A 23053-nucleotide genomic window follows, 5' to 3' on the forward strand; every position below is an offset into this window, starting at 1 on the left:
AAAACTAATAAAATTTGTTGAAAAAAAAAGAAAAATTCTAGCCTGTGTGTCATCAGCTCAAAAGACAGATTATATGTAATGAGCACTTCTGTACCAGTGATTTGTCACTCAGGATACTTGAAAGATGGCTAAATCCTACGTCTCAGGCACCCATCTCCATCTCACCAACTGTTACAGAGAGCTATTAAGTTCAGCCATCAGTGTAGTACATTTTATGCCAGCATACTTTTTTCCATTGACTCAATGAATGGAGGAATGAGTGGGATCTGTTCTTGAAGATAGCTAAGACTCCTTTTTTCTTGAGAAATCATATTCATGAATGTTAATAGGAGGAGCCATGTAACAACAAGATTATGAGACCAGCATTGGCTTGTTTTTAGGTGCAATTCAAGGAGCTGGTTGCAATATTTCAAATTGCCTTCCATCCTTCCAAGGTGGGTAAAATGAGGACCCATATTGTTTGGGGTGATATGCTGACTCTGTAAACTGCTTAGAGAGGGCTGTAAAAGCATTGTGAAGTGGTATATAAGTCTAAGTGCCATTGCTATTGTTTGGGTCCTGGTTGTTAGGAATAACATGGTTACCTAACGTAGTTTGGGTAAAATAATATATATAAACTATGATAGTGAATTTATGTGTGTGTCACTTTAACTCCAAAGCATGTATTTTTGGGTGCGGCTGTAAAGCACCATAAGAGGGAGCAAGAGAACTTGATTTGATTGCTGGCTTACTGGTTTGCTTGCTGACGATGATGGATTGTTAACTGCATGTTCTTTGCTGTTGCTGAAGGAAGAAAGGAGGTTTGACTTCTTCATATCTCTACTGCGAAGAGATATATTACTGGACTGATATTGTAAGTTTACTGACCTCTTCTCGACACTGGACTTTGCAACTGATTAATCCCGGACGGACTGAACTAGTGTATGATATATGGACTGTTTGACTATGCTATAAATCTTACTGGAATAAACTATTTAACTAGCACTGTGTATCTGCTTTACTGAGTGTAAGCTACAACAATGTTTATCTCACATATTTGCCTGCCTGCCTGACTTCCGTGCAGGTTCTGCTAGGGTGTATATCCCTAACACTGGTTATCCACCAGACCAATTCACTCTGAACAGAATCCATCTGCCTGAGGTATTCTACCCAAAAGATTTACTGACAGTCCCTACCAGCCATAAGTGGCAATGAGAGGAAATCTGGAAGTTAGCACTTTCTGAGATCTCCCCTTCTGTAAAACGCACCCCCACCACCAGCTATAAAGATCTGCCCCTCTCCCATCACTCCTGGTGCCCAAAAAGCCACTCAAAAGTTGAGTTTTCCAACATGAATTAGAAATACGCCTCTGTGATGTGTAATCTGGTATAAAATAGCCCAAATGCTTTACGATTATGGGGTTGAATTGTTGCAGTTTGAATGATTATGTTACATTTTGATGTTTTTGGTATTTGCTTATTGTATTATTTATAGATTATTTTGTATTTTGCAGCTTGTGAGCTGCTCAGAATTGAGTTAATGGAACTAGCAACAAACAAATGTTAATGCAGGCAAAGGAGAAGCTCTAAGACTCTCTTTTTCTTGAGAAACCATAGTCATGAATTTTTTAAAAATGTGCTTTTAAAACAGAGCTTGCAAAATGAAGCATAGCATGCAACAAAGACAATAGGAGCCACTAGACTTCATGGAGCTTTTACTATTAAATTTGCCACTCCATTAATCTACAGTCAACTCCATGTATATCTTGCACTTAAAAGCTTGTGCAGTGAATAATATTAGTCTGTAAATAGCCTCTGCAACCATGTATTTCCTCAGAAAACAGCTGTTGGATCAAAAGAAAGTGTAAAGTAAAGGGCAGGGGAGAGAAAAGATCTCAAGCAATACTTCCCCAAAACAAAGCATAAAGAACCCTCCCACCCCAAATCTGGATTGGTGACAGATTTCAGTTCCCATGGAAGTACATTACAAATCAAAACATTATATTAAAAAATTATGTACAATGTATGTTAGTTTGAATCATGGAATCTAGCCTGCTTTATCTGTATATGTACTGACAGTGTATCTGTGTGGTTTTCTTCAATCTTCTTGATCTGTTTCATAACTACATAACCTCTAGTCCCCTAGAGTAATATTGTGTCCTCCCAAACACCCTTAGAATGGATGGGATTTGCTTTTTCCTGTTAGGGAACTGTAAGATAATTTTAAGGATCATTATTAGCATCTCTCTCCATTAAAATTCGCCATTCAACCTCTCCCTCTAAACAAAAAGTGAACCAAGAACTTGATTCTACCCATTCTGCTGATATTTGAATTCATCCACCCAATTACCCAGATATATGGGCAGGGACAGAGTGCCTCTCTCTCTCTCCCCCCATTAAATCACTGTGTGAATTCTAATGTGTTTTAAAATAAGTCTTTTTTTAAAATACAATTTCATTTGTAGTTGCACAGGAATTCTGTTTTCTCTATCTGTACATTGTGGTTTTTGTTTCTATTTGCCAATAAAAGATGAGGTATAATGTTAATAGTACAGAGTCGTTCTGGAAGCATGCAACTACCAATATGCAAAGAAGAGGAAAAAGAGATGGAGTCTTCTCATTGTTTTTACCTTTCTTCTTCACTCCTCCTTGCATGGAATATCTATGAGTCTTTCCACTGCATGCTATAGTGACTCTTTAGGCTGCATGGGCACTGGAGGGGAGGAGCTTACTTTTTTGTCCCTCCCCAATCCTCACACACCTCTGGATATTCTCAAGCCAATCAAAGGAGAGGAAGAGAGCAAGATCTGAGCATACAGCAAATATGAATCAAGCATCAGAATCCCAACTCTGCTCTTTTAGGTCAAGCAAAATACACAAGAAAAACTGATTTATAATAAAAGCTATAACACGATGTGATATTTTTGACCAACAATCATGAAGGATAGCAGGGATGGCAGGTGGGAGAAGAAAAAGATACTATCAGTGCTAAAATGAAATCACAAATTTTGCTAGCAAATGATCTGACAAGAGACAGAGAGTTGGGTCATTTTGCTTTGTTTTCCTGTATTTTTAGTACTGGGGGTGGGGTGGGGTGGGAGGGCAAAATAAAGATGACTTTGTCCCTTTAACAGTCACTTTTTCTTTCTTTTGTGATGTTTACAGAATGTGTTTACAGAAGGCTGATCCATTAGTTCCCTCTGATCTCTTCACACACCGAACACCCAAACTCTTGCCTCCTCCCTTGAAAGCCTGAGGCTGATGATGATGGTGATAATTTCTCTTTTGAGAACAATGTATAACTTTGCTCTTTTGCCATTGTAAGCACAACATAACATGTGACAATGGCAGCTGGGACAATGGCAGCTGGGAAACAGAATCTCCATTGAGTGTGCAATTGACCAGCTGTTCCAGTCATGGAGATAGTCAAGGTTTGGAAGTGTAAATCTTAAGGATGTGTTGGAAATGTACTTCTCCTTGCTTCAAAGGAGAAAGAAAGGCTAAATGTTCAAGTGATTTTCAGTTTCAGTCCCATTTAGAATTTGGAATAACTGCATGTTATAGTGATGTCCAGGTACAGCAAGGGAATAGTGCAATCCATTTTGTTTCCTTGAAAAAGCAAACAACATTTATTAAGAGAACAGCCATTGAAAGAAAATCACTCTACTCTCTGCTCTGAGAAGTGTCAAATACTGGCTATAGATTTCAAAGGAATTGGTATTCTAGGCAGAAAAATAGAAATTTAAAGGTTTAGCATGGTGAGTACCATCCAGCAATATTAGCACTGGGAATGCTGCGTGTATAAATAAGTCTGGAAACTTAATCAACACCCCGTGGCCTTCTTCCCTAAACGTACATGAACATACCAACTGCCCAAAGCCATAATGGGCAAACCAAGTCTAAAATGGGACTTCTGTTGGCAACCAAGCCATGTGGAAGATTCAGGATCACAAAACACAATGAACAAGTTGTGCCGCCCTGCCCAAGGGCACTTCATGATACAGGGCTTCCTGCTTGAGCAGGAGCTCTCCAAGGTCCTTCCAGCTCTCTTATTTTGCATTCTGTACATAGAGGGGCATCAGTTCAGTGGTGGGATTCAATTTTTTTTACTACCAGTTTAGTGGGCGTGGCAGGGGAAGGATACTGTAAAATCTCCAGTCAGAGGTGGTCTTTGCCGGTTCTCCAAACTACTCAAAATTTCCACTACCAGTTCTCCAGAACTGGTCAGAACCTGCTAAATACCACCTCTGCACCAATTGTTTCCAAAGCCACACCACCCTATTTTATAGAAAGAGACCATCTGTGAAACTGAAGCAGGTGCAATATTTTAAATATTTTTTAAATGTGAGGGTTTTTGGAGGTGGGGGGTTAAGTGAAATTCTGCACAAGGGGGCTTTGTATGTCAGTCATGACTCTGGAAAGACTACAGCCTGGAATGTAAGAAGAATAAATGGCAATGGGTCTAAAGGAAGAAATCAAAGGAGGAAAAAATAGATATGTTCTGTGTCTATGAAGCTAGGAGAAGGAGAAAGATGTAACAGATTGAAATAAAGATAGTCTGATCAGTGACTGAGTGAACAAAGCAAGGAAAAGGAATTTGGCCCATGAAGTCAAAGGAGAATCATTTGTTGTTGCTGTTGTGGTTCCATCAGAAAAACAGGGAAATGGAGAGAAGTTTCAGCATGACCTGCAGTACAAAGACCAGACAACATATAACCTCCATATTTTTGGGGAATGAAATCACCACAGTTCTGTATCATTTAGGCCATGCTGGTTAAGGTTGATGGGATTTGAAGAACAATGTATGTGGACCAATCATCTTGTCTAATACAGATATAAATCAAACCTTGAGCATTGTAAGAAAAAATAATTTCTTAAATGAAATGTTTTGATATTTTTTAAATAAGCATTCATGCTCTTTTTTAGGATGGGAATCAAGAAAAATGTCCAAGCAATCTTATAATTGGTTCCGGGTTTCGTCTCAAACTATCTATGATCCCATTCCTTCTATATATGGATGAAACATGACTTTGGAAGAGGGCTTGGAGGGGAAAATATTAAGCAGCTTTTCTCCATGCCTCCATAACCCATTATCAAATTCAGTTTCCAAGGATTTAGCATTAAAATCCTGATGTGTAAAACTTTCTCAGCTGACCAACCTAGAAAGGACCACAGAATTGTGACGAGGAAAGTTTTGATGATTGAAATAACAAAGAAAATTTCCAATGCATGACAGAGTTAGTGGAATGGATCTGAAGGCTGGAATATCCAAAAATAGAAAGCACCTAAGAGATATATAGCTGGCCCTCGAATTATGACTGTGATTGAGCCTGGAATTATGGTTGTTAATCATGGTGGTCACTAAACAAGTCACCACATAACCATGCCCAGCTGTACTATCTTGCAGTGGTCATTAAATGAATGCTATGGGCATTAAGCAAATTTGTTTTCCACACTAGACGTTTTTGCTGGAAACCAGAAATAAGTGCTGGAAACTAGGGGAAAAACACCAAAACTTGTAGTTACATGACTGCAAACAGTCATAAAGATGAGCTGGTTGCCAAGCACCCAAAATGCAATCAAGTAACTTTGTACATGTGTGTGTGGCCATTGGAATTTGAAACTGATTCATAGATAGGTTTGGGGAAGTCCATTGTAACTTCAGATAGTCACTAAACTTAAGCATGATTGTCTATATTTAAGATTACATGGATTTTATGCAGTTTCATTCAAAAATCAGTTTTCAGTAATTTACAAAAGTGGTACAGTATACAGTATATTCAGGGTGGGATTCAAATTTTTTAACAACCGGTTCTGTGGGCATGGCTAGGTGGGCATGGCCATGTGCCTGGGTGGGTGTGGCTTCTTTTTTTTCTTTTTGCATCACACCTTCCCCACCCCCGTGTGCCCCTTTTTGCCTTCTGGGCCTCAGGGAAGGCTCCTGGGCGAAGCAGCAAGACAGCAAGGGGGATCCCGGCACAGCTGATCATCAAAATAGCTGATCATTGGGAGGGTAAAAAATACCTTAAGGAGCGACTGGGGAGGTGACAATGCAGTCAATGATGTCGGGCATGCGCAATAAGGACTGACTGGGCAGGGAGGGGAGGGGTGGGCAGGGAAGGCCAGGGCCAGCCAGAGGCATGATTTGCCAGTTCTCTGAACTGTGCAGAATCATAACAACCAGTTCTATAGAACCAGTCTGAACTGGTAGAATACCACCCCTCAGTATATTTGTATAAATTGTACAGTGTATGTGTCAGCTTTGAAATTCAGCTGCCACATTTTTTTTAAGGGAGTTGGAGGAGTTGAAAAGTTCAAGGTTATTCTGTGTGTCATATTAAGAAATTCCAGTTGCAGTTAATTGGTTCTTGTCATTTATGAAGTGTAGAAGTGGGAGGAGAGAAGCAAGGAGAGAAGGTGGACTCTCTGTAACATTTTCAATTTAGGAAATTGCTTTAGACATACCAGGTCTGTTTCTGAATAAACCAATTGGAGAGAAAATATCTTGGAGTGATTGATATCATGGATACTTCCTGGATGCCTTACAACAGTATGTATGTATGTATGTATGTATGTATGTATGTATGTACGTACGTACATACGTATGTACATATGTATTTATTATGAAATTTATTTGCTTCCATCTTGTATCCAATGTCTCTAGGTGGCTTATAACATATTATATTATAATAACAACTTCACATAAATGAAAATGTAATCATGACTACATTCTTAGAAGAAATGCCCATATATACTCTAGTTACATACATCTTCCATATCAATCCCAGAATTCCTGCTTTCAAAAATATGTCTTCTCTACTTAAATTAACAAGGCAGATGCTGATCTTATTTCTATGGGAAACTGATTCCACAGTAGTAAACTTGTACATCTGTCAGCCAGTACTGTCTTTCTCCCTTTCACCAGATATGTTGCAAAACAGGGTGAGGGGATGTCAGAAAATAGCCCCAGTTCTTACCTGTATTTTTTAAAGGAGAGGCCCATATGCTGTTTCATCTGCTGCAGTCCATGGTAGTCCGTATAAATGAGATCAAAGGGCAGAGGAACCATCAAGGGACAATTACCTCGACCAGGTGGCACTCCTAAGTTACTGGAAATAATAAAGGGACGAGTTGCATTTGTGCACAGAAATAGGACAATCTGTTCAGAAGAATTAACACTGTGAAACCACTTGGGAAATAATTACTATTCTACATAGGCGGGGTTCACACAACCCAGCTAAATAGATTTGGTTAGTTTGTGATTCAGTAAGTTATAAGAACCCAGCCACTGACTGACTATATTTTTATTTTTTATTTTTTTTGTCAAATATGTAAAAGATAACAAGTATAAGTATGAACATCAACAAGGACAAAGGGAGTAAATACAGATAAATGGGGACAGTAAGACAGGGACAGTAGGCACACTGGTGTGTTTATGCACGCCCCCATTAAGGACCTCTTAGGAATGGGGTGAGATCCACAGTAGACAGTTTGATGTTGAAGCTGTGAGGGGTTGAGACTGTAACAACGAAGTTGGGTAGGGCATTCCAGGCTTTGACCATTCTGTTGCTGAAGTCGTATTTTCTGCAATCGAGTTTGAAGTGGTTTACTTTGAGTTTGTATCGATTGGTTGCCCGTGTATTATTGTGATTGAGACTGAAGAAGTCATTGACAAGTAAGATGTTGTAACAGACAATTTTGTGTACTATGCTTAGATCAGACCATAGGCGGCACAGTTCTAGATTGTCCAGGCCCAAACCAAACTGCAACATTAAACTGTGATATTGACAGGTGAAAAACAGTGATTTCATTAACAAAAATTCTGGTTTGGAGGTGTTATACAAAAATGGCCATATTGAAATAAATTAGATAGATTCTAAGCTGAACCATCCATTTCCAAGAAAGAACCAACAAGCCCTGAAAGGCTTAATTCAAATCATGTTCACTGAGAATTCAGTTGGGCTGCCTCCCAATTAATTGCTTATATGATTGTAGCCAGATTTATTGCCTAAGGCTGTGTTTTTGGAGAGTAGGTCACAGACTCCCCGGGGTGCATAAGGCAGTGAATGAAGGTCACCCAAAATGCCTCTCCATGCATGATGTATACAAAACAAGGATTCCAGAATTCTCAATCTTCTATGTGGTTTTTTTTTTTAAAAAACAAACAAACAAACTCCTCTTTTTTTTTAGAGGATAAGGAATTCTGCACAAAACATTTATGCAAAACTTTATCAGACCTGATTCTGTGCAGTGGAGACTATGAAGGGAAGGAGAGGAGAAGAGAAGAGGAAGGGCAGGGAAAGAAGATGGGGTCTGTAATGTCAGCAAAACTGAGTTGGCAGAGAAAGTGCCAAAAAGAATTGACACCCTGCCCATCTTTTGCAAATTGTAGCACTTTAAGGGAACCTAATTTTAAAGGATCCCTTTTTTCATTCTTTCTTTTTTTTCTCCCGCCCTGACTTCCAGATTTCAGAAAGAGTTTGCTGTATGGGAAAATAAGAAAGATCACCCTTCCCATTAGAATATGTTTTTACATTTTATTGGGTTTGCTTTGATTTTATGTACAGTTCTAGCATTCTTTTATCTGATATGTAAAAAAAATAATTATTTTGATATGTATCTGATATGTAAAAAAAATAATTATTAAATGTGGTATATTTATTTCTTGCCTAGCCCTAACTTCAATGAAATCAGATACATTCACTTCTCCATCCGTGATCAGCTCATAGTATTAGGGGGGATAGCCTACGAACCATGGCTGTTCTCTGCCAAACAGTATGAATTTTTTTATTATGTAGTTATGGCGCTGTGTCCCAAATGAATGAAAACTATTGTGTCCGGAAGAGTTGACTTGCTGGTATTGACAATTACCAGGATAGTATTAAAATGCATATCACTAGAAAATATATATCTCTGTGGCTGGTGGTTACACACATTGGGTATCACATTGTCCTAAGACTCTGGATATCACCCAGAAAATTGCAACACCAAAGAATACTGTCAACCTTGTCACACAGAACATCTTAAGTGGTGTCCAAGTGAAAAGAGACTGCACCAAATTGCCCACATGTACTACTATAGTGGCAATTTCAACTCAGATGCAACTGCATCAATCTAGCAGGAAGGAGATTTACAACCTAAATGGTTCCAAATTCATGTACCTGTATTATGCTGGTGTGACTATCCGCTACAAGCAATAGGATTCACAGCCAATAGTGGATAAAACAACTCAACAACATCCTTTGAAACAGTCTGGACTGTATTGCCATTTTGATCTGCAAAGGAGCCTTATCTTGAGTATATTCTACTACAATTGTCTGATTTCTTGATAATGTGTGAGAGATAACTGTGCTGGCTTACATGCTTTTGATGGACACTATTTGCTTTTTTATAGAGTTTGTTTTTCTATGGTTGACATTAAAGACACAGCCTTTATAAAAGGGTACTCCTGGAAAACTTGCTCCAAAATCAAAACTGATAGATCCCCTAATTCAATGAAATTGTACCAATCACTATCACTGCACCCTATGTACCAAAGAAATGTGTAAGTGAAGACAAAACAGACCATTTTTTCATACTGAACCACAAAACCCTCAAAAACTTCTTCATTTTGGTGGGTGATCTAAATACACAGATTAATAAACTGTGGTTTGCCTGGAAGTAATTGTGAAAACATTTTGGTCTGTTAGCATGATCAAAAATGCTCTGCATCATTAAACTCACTGGTCATATGCAACAATTTATTCCAGCCAAGCCCAATCATCCATTAACTTGATATTCACACGCACTAAGTGGTGCTTCTACAGTCTTATGTTTCTAATCCTGATCGGCAAACACTTTAGGCCTGCTGCTAATGATGTCCAGGTGTTGAAAGGTGCAGAAGAAGGGTCTGATCATCACCTGGTTTGATACTGATTAAATTGAAAGCTGTATCACAGTGCCATCTACCACCTTAACTCCTGTTGAACTTGCTGCCACTTCAGCAACACCATGAAGCGTTTCAGATAGCACCGTATAACAGATCTGAGGCCCTGCTCCCAAATCAAGGTGATGACAATGTGGAGGAGCAGAGGCTTGAAATCAGAGACATCATCAATGCACCAAGAGAAATTATCTGCCCTTGTGGGAAGAAGGATAGCACTAAAAAACAGATGACAGGTGACACAATGGACTTGAAATAAAGAAAAATCTGTGGCTTATCTTGCAAATCCAACAAAGTCAAAAAAGCTGACAAAACAAATCTGTAAAAATGGTAGAAGTGAAAAGGAGCCTTATGTGGATAACATCGCTGCAGAAGTGCTGGCTACAAAAGACACTGGCATTGTGACCAAAATTCATTCTTTTCAACTTGGAAAGTACTATCAGAGCCACAGTGGCGCAGTGGTTAGAGTGCAGCACTGCAGGCTACTTCAGCTGATCACCAGCTGATCAAGCAGTTTGGCAGATAGAGTCTCACCAGACTCAAGATTGACTCAGCCTTCCATCCTTCTGGAAAGACCCAAATTGTTGGGGTGCAATATGCTGACTCTGTAAACTGCTTAGAGGGGGCTGGAAAGCAATGTGAAACAGTATATAAATCTAAGTGGTGTTGCTATCAGGAAAGGCTAGTTATCCCAGAATGAGGATTTGCAACGCAACTGGGTGACTTGCTAAAACAACAGAAAATTCTACAATGCCAGAAACAGTGTTTTGATTTAGACTTAAAATGTAATCCATCAGCTGCATTAGATTGGGAACTCGATCAATCCCCTAATATTGCCTGTGAATATGAGCCAAATAAAAACAGAGAACAAAGCAATATTAAATGGCTTAAAAATGCAGGACCTGAGCCCTTGGAAGCAATGAAGGCAGATTAGCCTTTGGTAGAAAGTTAAAATGGCATCTGGCAAACCCAGTAAACACATCTGATTCTCTCTGAGAATGGTTGTTTGCTTTCAGATGTTTCATTAGCCATCTAGCAGTGGTACATTTCAAACATGTTTACCACCGGTTCGGTAGGCGTGGCTTGGTGGGTGTGCTTTGCATGCTCACACACAGTTTGTGTGTGCGTGTGTGCCAAATGCGCACTTTGCGCAGATGCAGGGGCTTTCTGACTTGCCTCCTGCATTCCTGCACTCTCCCTGTTGCTTGATGCGCGGCAATCTGCTCCGTTGCGCAAAGCAGCTGCACTTCAAAAGCAGGGGATAAAGGTGAGTATGGGAGCCCTGGCGGGCAAGCAGGCGGGCCCAATAGCAGAGTGTCAGGGAGAACCAGTTCGTTTCTGCTGCTCATCAGCTCTGCCGGCTCAGCAGAACTGGGCCGAACCGGTAGAATACCATCACTGCCATCTAGGTGACATCATCAGCACCAGTGAAATTGTGTTTGCTCATTTATATACAGTAACTTGTCCTGGTAACTTGTCCAGTAACTTGTGTGGTTTTCCCCTTGGTCATTCTTTCATTAGGATAAGGTTTTCTGCTTGATCATTTGTCTGGTGTTAATCGCTGCTTATCTGGGTGTTGGCTGCTGAAGAGGATATGTTCTGGTGTTTTTGTTTCCTTCTTTGCTTATTTTATTGTGTCTTTCAAATGGTGTGTAAATGTGGTTTATCTCTATGTGCCTACTGATGGCTAATGGGTCTGAGTTCCAAGATTCCAGGAATTCCCTAGTAGTTTTGGATTTAGCTTGGTCTACTATCCTCACAGTTTTCCAGTTGAGTCTATGATTGAGTCTGTTCATGTATTGTGAGAATAAGGATTTTTCATCCTGTCTTATGATTGCTAGTTGGTATTCATGGATGAGCTGTGCCAGTCTCCTGCTTGTCTGTGCTACATAGTGGTTGTTACAGTACTTTACACTGTATGTGGTAGATGACTCCTCCTGTTTTTTTCCTTCTTGGGATGCTGGGTCTTTTGGTTTACTTAAGATATTTTAGAGGGCTTTCATTGGTTACCTAGTTTAGTTGTTAACTAGTCAGATAGCAAAATGCCTGCAAGGAAAAAACTAAGCTCAGCAAGCACTAAGGATTCCACAGTTTAACCCTGAGCTACTTATATTCTCTTCTACTGAAACTCATCTGAATCATTGCTGCCTTTTATGACAGCACTCCTTGGAATGTTACAGGGCAGGCTCTTTAAGAGTCAAACAGGAGTAAGACATTACTGTTCAGTATGGTGATAGATTGGATAAAGGGGAAAAGCATCCTTGACATACAGCATTTTAATGTAACACAGATGATCTGAACTTTACAGAAACAACATATACTGATGGTGGTGTTTTCACAGAGGGATCAGAACAGGAGTTACTAGATGTCATAAGCAAAGCATCAGAGAGCTCAGGATATGAATAAATACCACAAAAAATCTACACTATGTCACCTGATGGCATCAAATTAACCTTGCCTCTTGAGGTGCATCAATAGAGTGGGCGCATGAGTTCAAGTACCTAGGCTCTTCTATCTCTGCACTAATGCTGCTGCACAAATTGGTAAAGCTAAAGGCACTTTTTCTAGCTTACAGTGTGCTTCTAGAAGAAGAAAAACATCGGTGTCAAAACAAAGATGAAATGCAGTCACCATGCTAGCCTTGCTCTATGAAGAAAAAACCTGGACAACAGATAGGAAACATGGACAATGCTAGCTGACAATGCTTGCTCCTTAACAATCAAAACAGGAGTAAGACAAATGTGTGCATTACCATCACTGTTGTTCAGTATGGTGACAGATTGGGTTAATGGGGAAAAGCACACTTGGCATACAGGAGTTCAATGTGACACAGGTGAGCTGAACTTCAGAAAAGTTCATGGTCAGGAGCAGAATGAGTACACTTGACAAACATTGCTCCCTTCTCACATTCCATTTGGTTATGTATTTATGAGACTTGTATACACTCTTTCATCCAGAAGGTCAAGATGCCATGGTCGGCATACGTACTTCCTATTTCCACTCATCAATAAACTGGAAACTGGGCTCAGAAAGAGTAATTGGCCCCAAGCCCCCCAATGAGTTTAAGTAGCAAAAAATAGATTAGATCGTCCCATTTCCTAGTCCAATTCCTTGCCCGCTATTCCATGCTGACTGTTGTTTTAGATACTCCCCAAGATACCCTCCTCAGACTATCCCCGAGCTACTCTCAATTACTCCTTTCCTTGCCATACAAGTATTGCTCCTTTATAGAAAGCAGGAACATATTTTTCCAGTTTGTAGAAATGGTTACTATATCATCTTGGACAGTTTTATCTGAAATTTTGAAATCTTGGCAATGCTTCTTATGTACTGAAAATATTCTCCTAATCTCCTAATTTGTTATTTCCATTTCACTGTCCCTTCAGTGATGGAGTCAAGGTAAAAATGTAAAAATGCTCTGAACTTAAGCTCAATCCCTAATTTATAAAAGAAAAGGCTTAGCGTTAGCTCAAGAACAAAGACTCATTAGCAGACTTATTAGATTTATATACCACTTTACAGTGGTTTACAGATTCGGCATATTGCCCCCAACAATCTGGGTCCTCATTTTACCCACCTTGGAAGGATAGAAACTCAAGCCATTTTCTGGGCTGAAACTAAGGAACACTCAGAAGAAAACTAATGAAGGAAAAAACCATAATATATTGCAAAACATGGGGGAAAGGTTCTTGTGTATATGGAAGTCTTAACTGGTGATAAGTGGTTGCAGTTGCTTCATTGCTCTTGTCACAAAGAATAAAAGGCCCAGCACCAGGTAAAACCCCAAAGGCTGGCAAGTGACTAAGACAGGTTACTTATGGGCAATTTTATGCTAAGTGGTTGGCTGGAAACACAATATGAGCAGAAGGTCTCAGACAGACACTTAAAAGTAAAGACATGATGTAAACCAGCACAAAAGGCCTTGGGTGACTATTATAGAGGAACTTTCTAAAGCTTTACTGGTGCTTTTTAAATAGCTGTGAATACAATGCCACAAAAAAGAAAGGAGGGACACACTCAACAGGCAAAAGGCTCTTGTGAATCAAAGCAGCATTCAGAGGAGAGCAGGGGTATGAGAATTCTAAGGCCAGCTCATATTGTGTTTCTGGCCCTGCAAGCTCAAGAACTACACACTCTTGTCAGACTTACAAGAACACCATTAGCAATGCCTTTAATGGTTTTTATCACTACTATCAACTGTAGCCCAATGTTGGGAGTACCAATAGTGATAGGCACCTTGGGTGCAATCCCAAAACTACTGAAGCACCACTTGGACACCATTGGCAAGGAACCCCCATTTCATCAGTCAAAATCCCCATCAGTCAATTTCAAAAGGCAGCTTTAGTTGGAACAGCTTACACCTTGTCTTGATACTTTTAACACCATGAAACCACATCTGCCTATCCCAGGTCCTTGGGAAGGACTCAATAGGTGAATAAAAATGCCAAATGCAGTCTAAAAATCTGGCTGACTGTGCAACAAACCACAAGAATAAAGTATTTTCACTTCACTTCACTTCTAAATGGCACCTCCAGGCTAGACTTCTAAAGTGGGCAGGTCCAGAACAAAGACATGGGTTGTGTACAGACAAAAACACAATACAGCAAGCTGGACTTTGACTGAATTTGATTAATTTCATTTTAGACCTATACATACCATATTCTCTTTCATGGTAAGCAATGTTATGCCAAACACAGAAAAAGAGTAAGAAATGGTGGGCCAAAGCCATTAAATGCATCATTTCTGATTCTTCAATAGAATCACTATAGAATTATTTACTACCACCTATGGGGTCCTATTTTTAAACGTACCCAAAGCAGATGACACCATTTTCTTACTTTTTGGACATTGTTTTTAGCCTTTCATTTATGATTAAATCTATACCTTTACTTCTCTGCATATATTTATCAAGTCCACTCCATAGTATCATACAATCATGGAATGTAAAGTTTGGAAGGAATCTTGAAGGTCATGTAGCCAACCCTGTCCATTTTAGGAATCCATATCTCCAACAGTTAGTAATGCAGTTGTTCAACCTTCAGTAAAGGAGAGTCAATCTTCTCCAGAAGGAATTTGTTGTATTGTTGAACAGTTCTTACCATTTGGATTTTTTCCAGATGTCTAAACTTTTGATTTAAACCTATTGTATCTTGTTCTATCTTCTGGAACAATTTTGAACAGTTCTGCTCCATCCAGATAGTTGAAGACAATAATCAGGCTTACCTGCAGTATTTCCTCTTCAGACTAAACACATACAGTGCCTCCAACCCAGGGGTGGGGTTCAAATTTTTTAACAAACGGTTCTGTGGGTCTGGCTTAGTTGGTGGGCATGGCTTTGTAGTCATGTGACTGGCTGGGCGTGGGCACTGCAACAGTTATAAGTGTGAAAAATGGTCATAAGTCACTTTTTTCAGTGCCATTGTAACTTTGAATGGTCACTCCACACAAGCAAAGTATCAGCAAAGGAGGGGGAAAAACCTCCAGAGATGTTTCTGAGACAGGAAGTCTAGTCCTGTCAAGAATGTAATAAGGGTTAACAGAGAGGCAGTTTCTATAAGCAACACCAGAATGTTTCCTTCCTGCCTTCCTTACAGGATTAGGCCAGTAATTTCTTCTAACAACTGGTTCTCCAAATTGCTTAGAATGTTAACAACCGGTTCTAGCGAATAGGTGCGAACCTGTACAATCCCACCCCTGCTCCAACCATTCCTAACCCTTTATTATTTTGACTGCTGTCTTTTGGACAATTTATCAATATTCTTCTTAAAAAGACCTGGAACTGGACAAAATATTCTAGATGTGGTCTGCCCAAGACAGAATAAACAGGAAATGTTATTTTGTCTGGTTTTCATTATATTTCTGGGATTGCATATACCCTTTTTGGAGTTGCATCAAACTATATGCTTAAGTTCAGTTATTGATCTACCAAGATACTGAGTTCTTTTTTGTCTATTCTGTTTTCCAGTGTAATAGATTCCATTCTCACCTTGATTTTTCCAACAATTGTAGGGCTTTGCATTTATGTTAGGTGAAATTCATCGTTCTCGTTACTGTTCATTGTTTCTACTTATTAAGATCCTCAAATTTACCACAGTACTATCTTCTTAAACAATTTTTCTCAACCTCAGCAACTTTAAGATGGCTAGACTTAAACTTCAGTATTATCCAGTTCACCTATCTTACAGGTGCTAAGACTGAGAAACAATTCCCTGAGATTTTACTATCTCTCCATCTAGGTCTGATTTGAAAAAGAAAACACCACCATATTCTTAAACCTCACACTCAAGTTATTTCTAAATATGTTGCAGTACAAAGTCTAGAATGGAGCCTGCAACTCAACACTTCCTCCCAGCTTGATGCTAACCTATTAACATATACCCATGGGCATATGTTTGACAGGAAAGAGTAAATCAACCACCACGTATGCCCCCAGGTTTTTCAAGGCCTAGTACTTCATACTGTGTTCCCTTGCACTGTCTTCAAGGCTGTGTTGAGCTATATCATTTGTTCTCATGTGGTTCAGCAGGAAGGGATATTTGTCAGTAGATTTGAAGACTATTAGGAGTTGCATTCTGAATCTGTGTCAAAATTTCCTTGTAGCAATCTATCGTGTGTGTGTGTGTGTGTGTGTGTGTGTGTGTGTGTGTGTGAGAGAGAGAGAGAGAGAGAGAGAGAGAGAGAGAGAGAGAGGCCTAAAGCAAATGATTATTTGACATTGACATGTGGAACTAAATCAAAGGGTTTTTGTTTAAGAGAAGCCTCTTTTTTTAGACTCCAATGTCCATTTTATTAGCCATTTTAAGAGTAAGAAAGCATGAGGAAGTTTTTCAAGTATCCAATAGTACTTCAGATTAGATCCCAGAAAAATTAACATGAGCAATATTTATTAGAATGACTTACAAAGCCAGTGCATTTATATGGGATGAATAATAAAGCAGAAAGCTCAGCCTAAAAGCAGGGGTTTCTTTTGAAATAGGTTTTAAAAGTATAATTGCATACAACTGAAAATCCTAGCGGCATAACAGACTGAACCATTGTGCACACATTTCACAGGTTTCAGATTCAGATTCTCTTGCTTGTAGAAAGTAGAATTTTGTTACAATTCTTTCATTCATTCTGTCTAATGGGGGAAAAAATGACGTCCTATTGGGTCGTAGAGACATTAGATTCAAGATTGCACAGGCGAAAGCAGGAAGGTTATCATTATCATGGAGAAGTGTGATAACATTTATCTCTGTGCTTTCAGGAGTGGAAGGGTAATAGGCTGGGAGCTTTATGACCTACAAGGCAAAGAAATTTCAGCAGTTCAGGGTTTTTTTAATGCATAGAGAGAAACTAAAAGCAGGAAACCTTTGAAGGTTGTCTGAACTGGGTTTCTTCTTGTTGCAATTTTAAAAAATGCCACTTGTTGCTCACTTGCCTCAATTAGTCTTAAATGCTTATATAGAGTAGTGATTGGAAAGGTGACATAGATGTGTAAAGGCTTGAAAGAATGGGAGAGAAGCTTCCTGGAACTTTCATATTTATTCATGCCAATTCTTATTTATTTCAACCATCTGCAACCTGCTATAGTTCCAAAAGTAGGATGAAGACAAAAAATTTCCCAATGTGGAATCCTCATCTCGCTACAGGGCATTTGGCAAGTAATGACATCCATTTATCTTCTGGCAAGCAAAAAAGGTGTCAGATTTGGACACTATGATTATGTGTTGTCTGCTTTCAAAGTGGATCTCTCTTGAGTGCTCCAAATAATTATACCCTGAATACATGTGGCTATTGTTGTACATGTGTCTGCATATGGAAGAATCAATGGATGGATTGGACAGATAGATAGAAGATAGATAGATAGATAGATAGATAGATAGATAGATAGATAGATAGATAGATACTGTAGATACAGATAGATGATAGATAGATAGATAGATAGATAGATAGATAGATAGATAGATAGACAGACATAGACATAGACCTATAGACATAGATATATAGATAATATAGATATAAATGTAGATATAGAAGATATATAGATATTTTACACTAGAAAATAGTTTACTAGAAAGTATATATATACATATACATATACATACATACATATATATGTACATATATGTGTGTGTGTGTGTGTGTGTGTGTGTGTATACACACACACACACACACACACACATTGTATTCAGCTTTGTTCGGGTATTTTTCCACGTCATTATAGTTGTGCTTTTAAAGTTGTAGCGACATTTCGGCAGAATCTCATCTGCCATCATCAGGCTTCTGTATTGTGTTCGTCTGTGAGTCAGACTTTCACAGCCGTTTCAGTTTTAAATTTGGTGCTAGCCTACTGCTGTGCCAGAATGGTTTTTTCTTCATCCTGATTGGTTGGGAGTCTTGGTCTGTGTTTATTGGTCTTGGAGTTTGCTGTGTTCTGCTTGATTGGTGTTTTTAATATCTTCTGTCTGTTTTGTGGCTTTTTTGTCTTGATTGGCTGGCAACATTGTATTTCCTGTATTGGAGGCTTTTAGTGCGGCTTGGTTCCAAGTAAATGGACGGCTATCATTTGTTAGGAAGCTAGGTTTCATCTGGGTGCCTGGTTGGGGTGTGTTTGAGCTGGAGATATCAGGGGGGATCTGTTTGTGCCCAGGTGTTTGCCTGACTTGTGGTGTGGAGATTTTTCTGTTTGAGAGTGCAGGCTTCCAGATAATTGATAGTCTGGTGGAGTCATCTATTCATGCTTTCAGGTCTTTTTTCAATCTCTATGGCTTCTCTGATAATTCTGTAGCTGGGGTTTTCTATAGTGGCTAGGGTTTTGGTGCCATTGAAGTCGATGCTATGACCTGTTGCTTTCATGTGTTGGACTAGTGAGGAAGTGTGTTCCAGCTTTTTTACTGCATTTTTGTGTTCATCCAGGTGGGTACTTATTCTTCTATTGGTCTGTCCAATGTATGTGGCAGGGCATGATGCACAGGGGACTTCATAGATGCCTTGGTTTTCCAGGTCAATTTTATCTTTGGGGTTTCTTAGGATGGCTGCTATTTTTCTGTCTGTTTTGAAGGCACTCTTGATGTGATGCCTATGTAGTATCTTACTGATTTTGTCTGTAGTACCTCTTATGTAGGGCAGGACAGCTGTTCCATTGGTCTGTTCATCTTCTAGGTCTCCATTATGTCTCAGTGTGCTTTTGTGGATCAAGCCAGTGATTTTGCGGAAACCGTTAGCTGTCAGTACTTTAGTTAGGGTGCATAGTTCAGTCTTTATGTGTGTCTTGTCTGCCAGGCGTTTGGTTCTGGCGATTAGTATTTTATCTCAAGGAGTTTATCTGTGCTGGGTGGTGGTGGGATTGGGTGTTGAGGTAGTGGTTGGTGTGTGTTTTCTTCTGGTATATGGTATGTCCTAGTGTGCCATCTGTTTTTTTGTAGATTAGTACATCTGTTTTTTTGTAGATTTCCTAACACACCTAAACAGCACACACCCCAAAATAGCGAACAGACACCCACCATGAAGATGTGGAATGACCACGAACATGAAGCCAAACAACAGGATCACAGCTCACCAGCTCAAATCCCCCAGCAACTAAGACTAACTTGAGTACAACCAAGCCCCCACCTGAACAGAACACACCCCCAGCCAATCAGAACACAGCCAACCCCCCAACTAATCAGAACACAGCCAAACCCCCAACCAATGAGAACACACCCCCACCCAATCAGAACACAGCCAAGCCCCTACCCAATCAAGTCACACCCCCACTAGCAGTTAAAACAAAGAAGCATCTGCAAGCTCACATTACTCCAAGAAGCACAAAGCCGAAGACCCAAGCCTGAAGATGATGAATGAGACTTCATCGAAATGTCGCCTAGATACTTCCAATTTTACGTGGGAGAAAACCCGAATAACCAAAGATCCACATACAAATACCTGCAAAAACCTCAGAAAACACACACATATATATATACATATATATATACAACGTGCCCGCTCCCGTGTACTCCGCACCGAACTCAAAAAACGTCTAGACAATGGAGAGAAGGACCTGTACATTGACTACCATGCTGACTGTATCAAAAGTAAGCCACACAACCCGCAACTCAGCTTTAACCCTCAACCACAACCCTACCTCAACCGATCCACCATCACCCAAGACTAGGCATGCACGCCCCTAACTACCTCAATTCCAACTACTGCTGGCCTTAAATGCAAACTACTCAATGCAAGAAGCCTCGTGAATAAAATACCTGAATTTTTCCTCCTACTAAATATGGCTAAATTCGACATTATATTTGTCTGTGAAACATGGCTCAATGCACCTCTCCCTGACTCCATTACCACAGTAAGAGACTATCATGTTTACCGATCAGATCGTGAAATTCGTAGAGGAGGTGGTGTTGCTATCTTCTATAAAAAGTCCTTACATCTAAAAAAATATCCAAGTTACCCAGGAGCTTGCTCTTCCTGAGACCATCATCTGTGAACTATCCTTAAATATCACAATTCGATTCTTACTATGTTACAGAGCACCTGATTATGACATTGAACATGTAAACAAGCTAAATACATTACTAACATGGGCTGCATCCTGCCCATACCCTTTTATCTTTCTTGGCGATTTCAATCTACATCATATTGACTGGACCCTAAATGATTGTACAACTGAAATCATACACACAACCTTCTACAATGCTATTACAAATCTGGGACTGGAACAACTAGTAACCAACAACACTAGACTAAACAACTGCCTCGATCTCATCTTCTGCAATAGTTTGAATTTAATTTACGGAATACAAACTAAAGAACCCTTTTCCAGCAGTGACCACAATATGATTGACTTTTGTCTCAACATACGCCCACACAAAAATCACCACAATGATGTAATCCCCAATTGTAACTTCAAAAAAGGCAACTATGATATTATAGATAACGATCTCTCATCCCTTGATTGGCAATCTCTATTCACTGGATGCAATACTGTTGAAGACCATTACAAGATATTTTTACTTGAAGTCAAAAGAGTCATCAAACTATATGTACCAACAACAACTCCCAAAACAAAACAAAAAAGCAGATTACCCATAACAATAAGGAAACTTCAATCCAAAAAGAGATCACTCTGGCGGAAAAACAAATCTGGTCACGTTGCCAATTTCAAAAGCCGATACAAAAATTTATGCCACCAGATAAAGACCAAATGCATCAATTATCACATTAAACAAGAGGAAAACCTTCTAAGCACCAATTCCTCCCGTGCGTTTTACAATTTTGTAAACAACAAACTAAAAGACTCAAGGTCTATCCCACCCTTGATAGGACCTGATGGTAAAGACTGCAACGACGACACCATTAAAGCCAACATCTTTAACACATTCTTCGGCTCAGTATTTGTAAACAGCAATGGATCATGCCCAGTATTTCCTAGCCGTACCACAGATAACAACAATGATCTAATACATATCGATTTTACAGAAGACAATGTTGAAAAAGCACTACGCAATCTAAAACCATCTCTATCTATTGGACCGGATGGAATATGTGCCTACTTCTTAAAAAAGCTATCCACTGCCATAGCCAAACCTCTAAGCATAATCTTTGAAAAATCTTTCAGGACCAGCTCCTTGCCTAACCTATGGTCACAAGCCACAGTCTTCAAAAAGGGAGACCCAAGCCTAGTTGAAAATTACAGACCAATCTCCTTATGCTGCGTCACCTGTAAAGTCATGGAATCAATTATTAACCAATCCATCATCCTCCACTTAGAGACAAACAACCTACTCTCCAATAAACAATTTGGTTTCAGAAAAAAACTATCCTGTAATCTGCAACTCTTACACTGCAAAAACATATGGACGACACAACTCGACCAGGGCAAAGCAATAGACGCAATCTACATAGACTTCTGTAAAGCCTTTGATTCAGTGGTACACGACAAACTACTCCTAAAAATAAAATCCTATGGTATCTCTGGACAACTGAATAACTGGATAGAAGCATTCCTGGCAAACAGACAACAAATGGTCAAAATTGGGAGCGTCCTATCAAATTCTGTACCTGTCAATAGTGGTGTCCCCCAAGGCAGTGTTCTAGGACCAACTCTCTTCATACTCTACATAAATGACCTCTGTGATCATATTAAGAGCAATTGCGTTCTTTTCGCTGATGATGTAAAGCTGTTCAATACCACAGACAATACTGCTACCCTACAAAAAGATCTTGACTATGTATCAGAATGGTCAAACAAATGGCAACTTCAAATCTCAACAAATAAATGCTCTGTCTTACATATTGTCAAAAAAAATCAGAAAATAAAATACAAGCTGAATAGTCAAGATCTTGTTGATGACCCAAGCTCTGTAAAGGACCTTGGAATACTCACCTCTAATGATCTAAGTGCTAGAGCCCACTGCAACTACATAGCCAAAAAGGCATTAAGAGTTGTTAACCTAATCCTACGTAGCTTTTTCTCTGGTAATATCACACTACTAACCAGAGCATACAAAACATTTGCTAGACCAATACTCGAATACAGTTCATCAGTCTGGAACCCACATTACGTATCTGATATTAGCACAATTGAGAAAGTCCAGAAATATTTCACAAGAAGAGTTCTCCACTCTTCTACTCGTTGTAGAATACCTTATGCCACCAGACTTGAAATTCTAGAACTAGAAAACCTTGAATTACGCCGTCTTCGGTCTGATTTAAGCATGGTATATAAAATCATACATTGCAATGTCCTACCTGTCAATGAATACTTCAGCTTCAACCATAACAACACAAGAGCACACAATAGATACAAACTCAAAGTTAACCGCACCAAACTTGATTGCAGGAAATACGACTTCAGCAATAGAGTGGTCAATGTCTGGAATACTCTACCCGACTCTGTAGTTTCTTCCCCAAACCCCAAAAACTTTAACCTTAGACTGTCTACTATTGACCTCACCCCTTTCCTAAGAGGTCTGTAGGGGGCCTGCATAAGCGCACCAACGTGCCTACCGTCCCTGTCCTATTGTTTCTCTTATTCTTCTTTTATTTTTCTTATATGTACCCATTTCATGTATTCACAACTATGTATACACTTATACTTATTATCTTGTAAACAATTGGCAAATCAAATAAATAAATAAATAAAATAAATAAATACATACATACATACACACACACACAC

General features: G+C 39.3%; 1 protein-coding gene across 2 annotated transcripts in view; it reads right to left on the reverse strand.

The window, feature by feature from the left end:
• Positions 1-23053, reverse strand: part of MGAT5B (alpha-1,6-mannosylglycoprotein 6-beta-N-acetylglucosaminyltransferase B) — a 256643-nt gene that overhangs the window by 61858 nt on the left and 171732 nt on the right. For both annotated transcript variants that reach the window (XM_026667540.2, XM_087955715.1), the window contains exon 9: positions 6956-7087. In XM_026667540.2, coding sequence (XP_026523325.2) covers positions 6956-7087 — 132 coding nt within the window. The remainder of the gene's footprint in view (positions 1-6955; positions 7088-23053) is intronic.

This window comes from Notechis scutatus, chromosome 2, assembly GCF_049901735.1.
Source record: "Notechis scutatus isolate UNSWTSFEM ecotype Mainland chromosome 2, rNotScu1.2, whole genome shotgun sequence".
NCBI lineage: Eukaryota > Metazoa > Chordata > Lepidosauria > Squamata > Elapidae > Notechis > Notechis scutatus.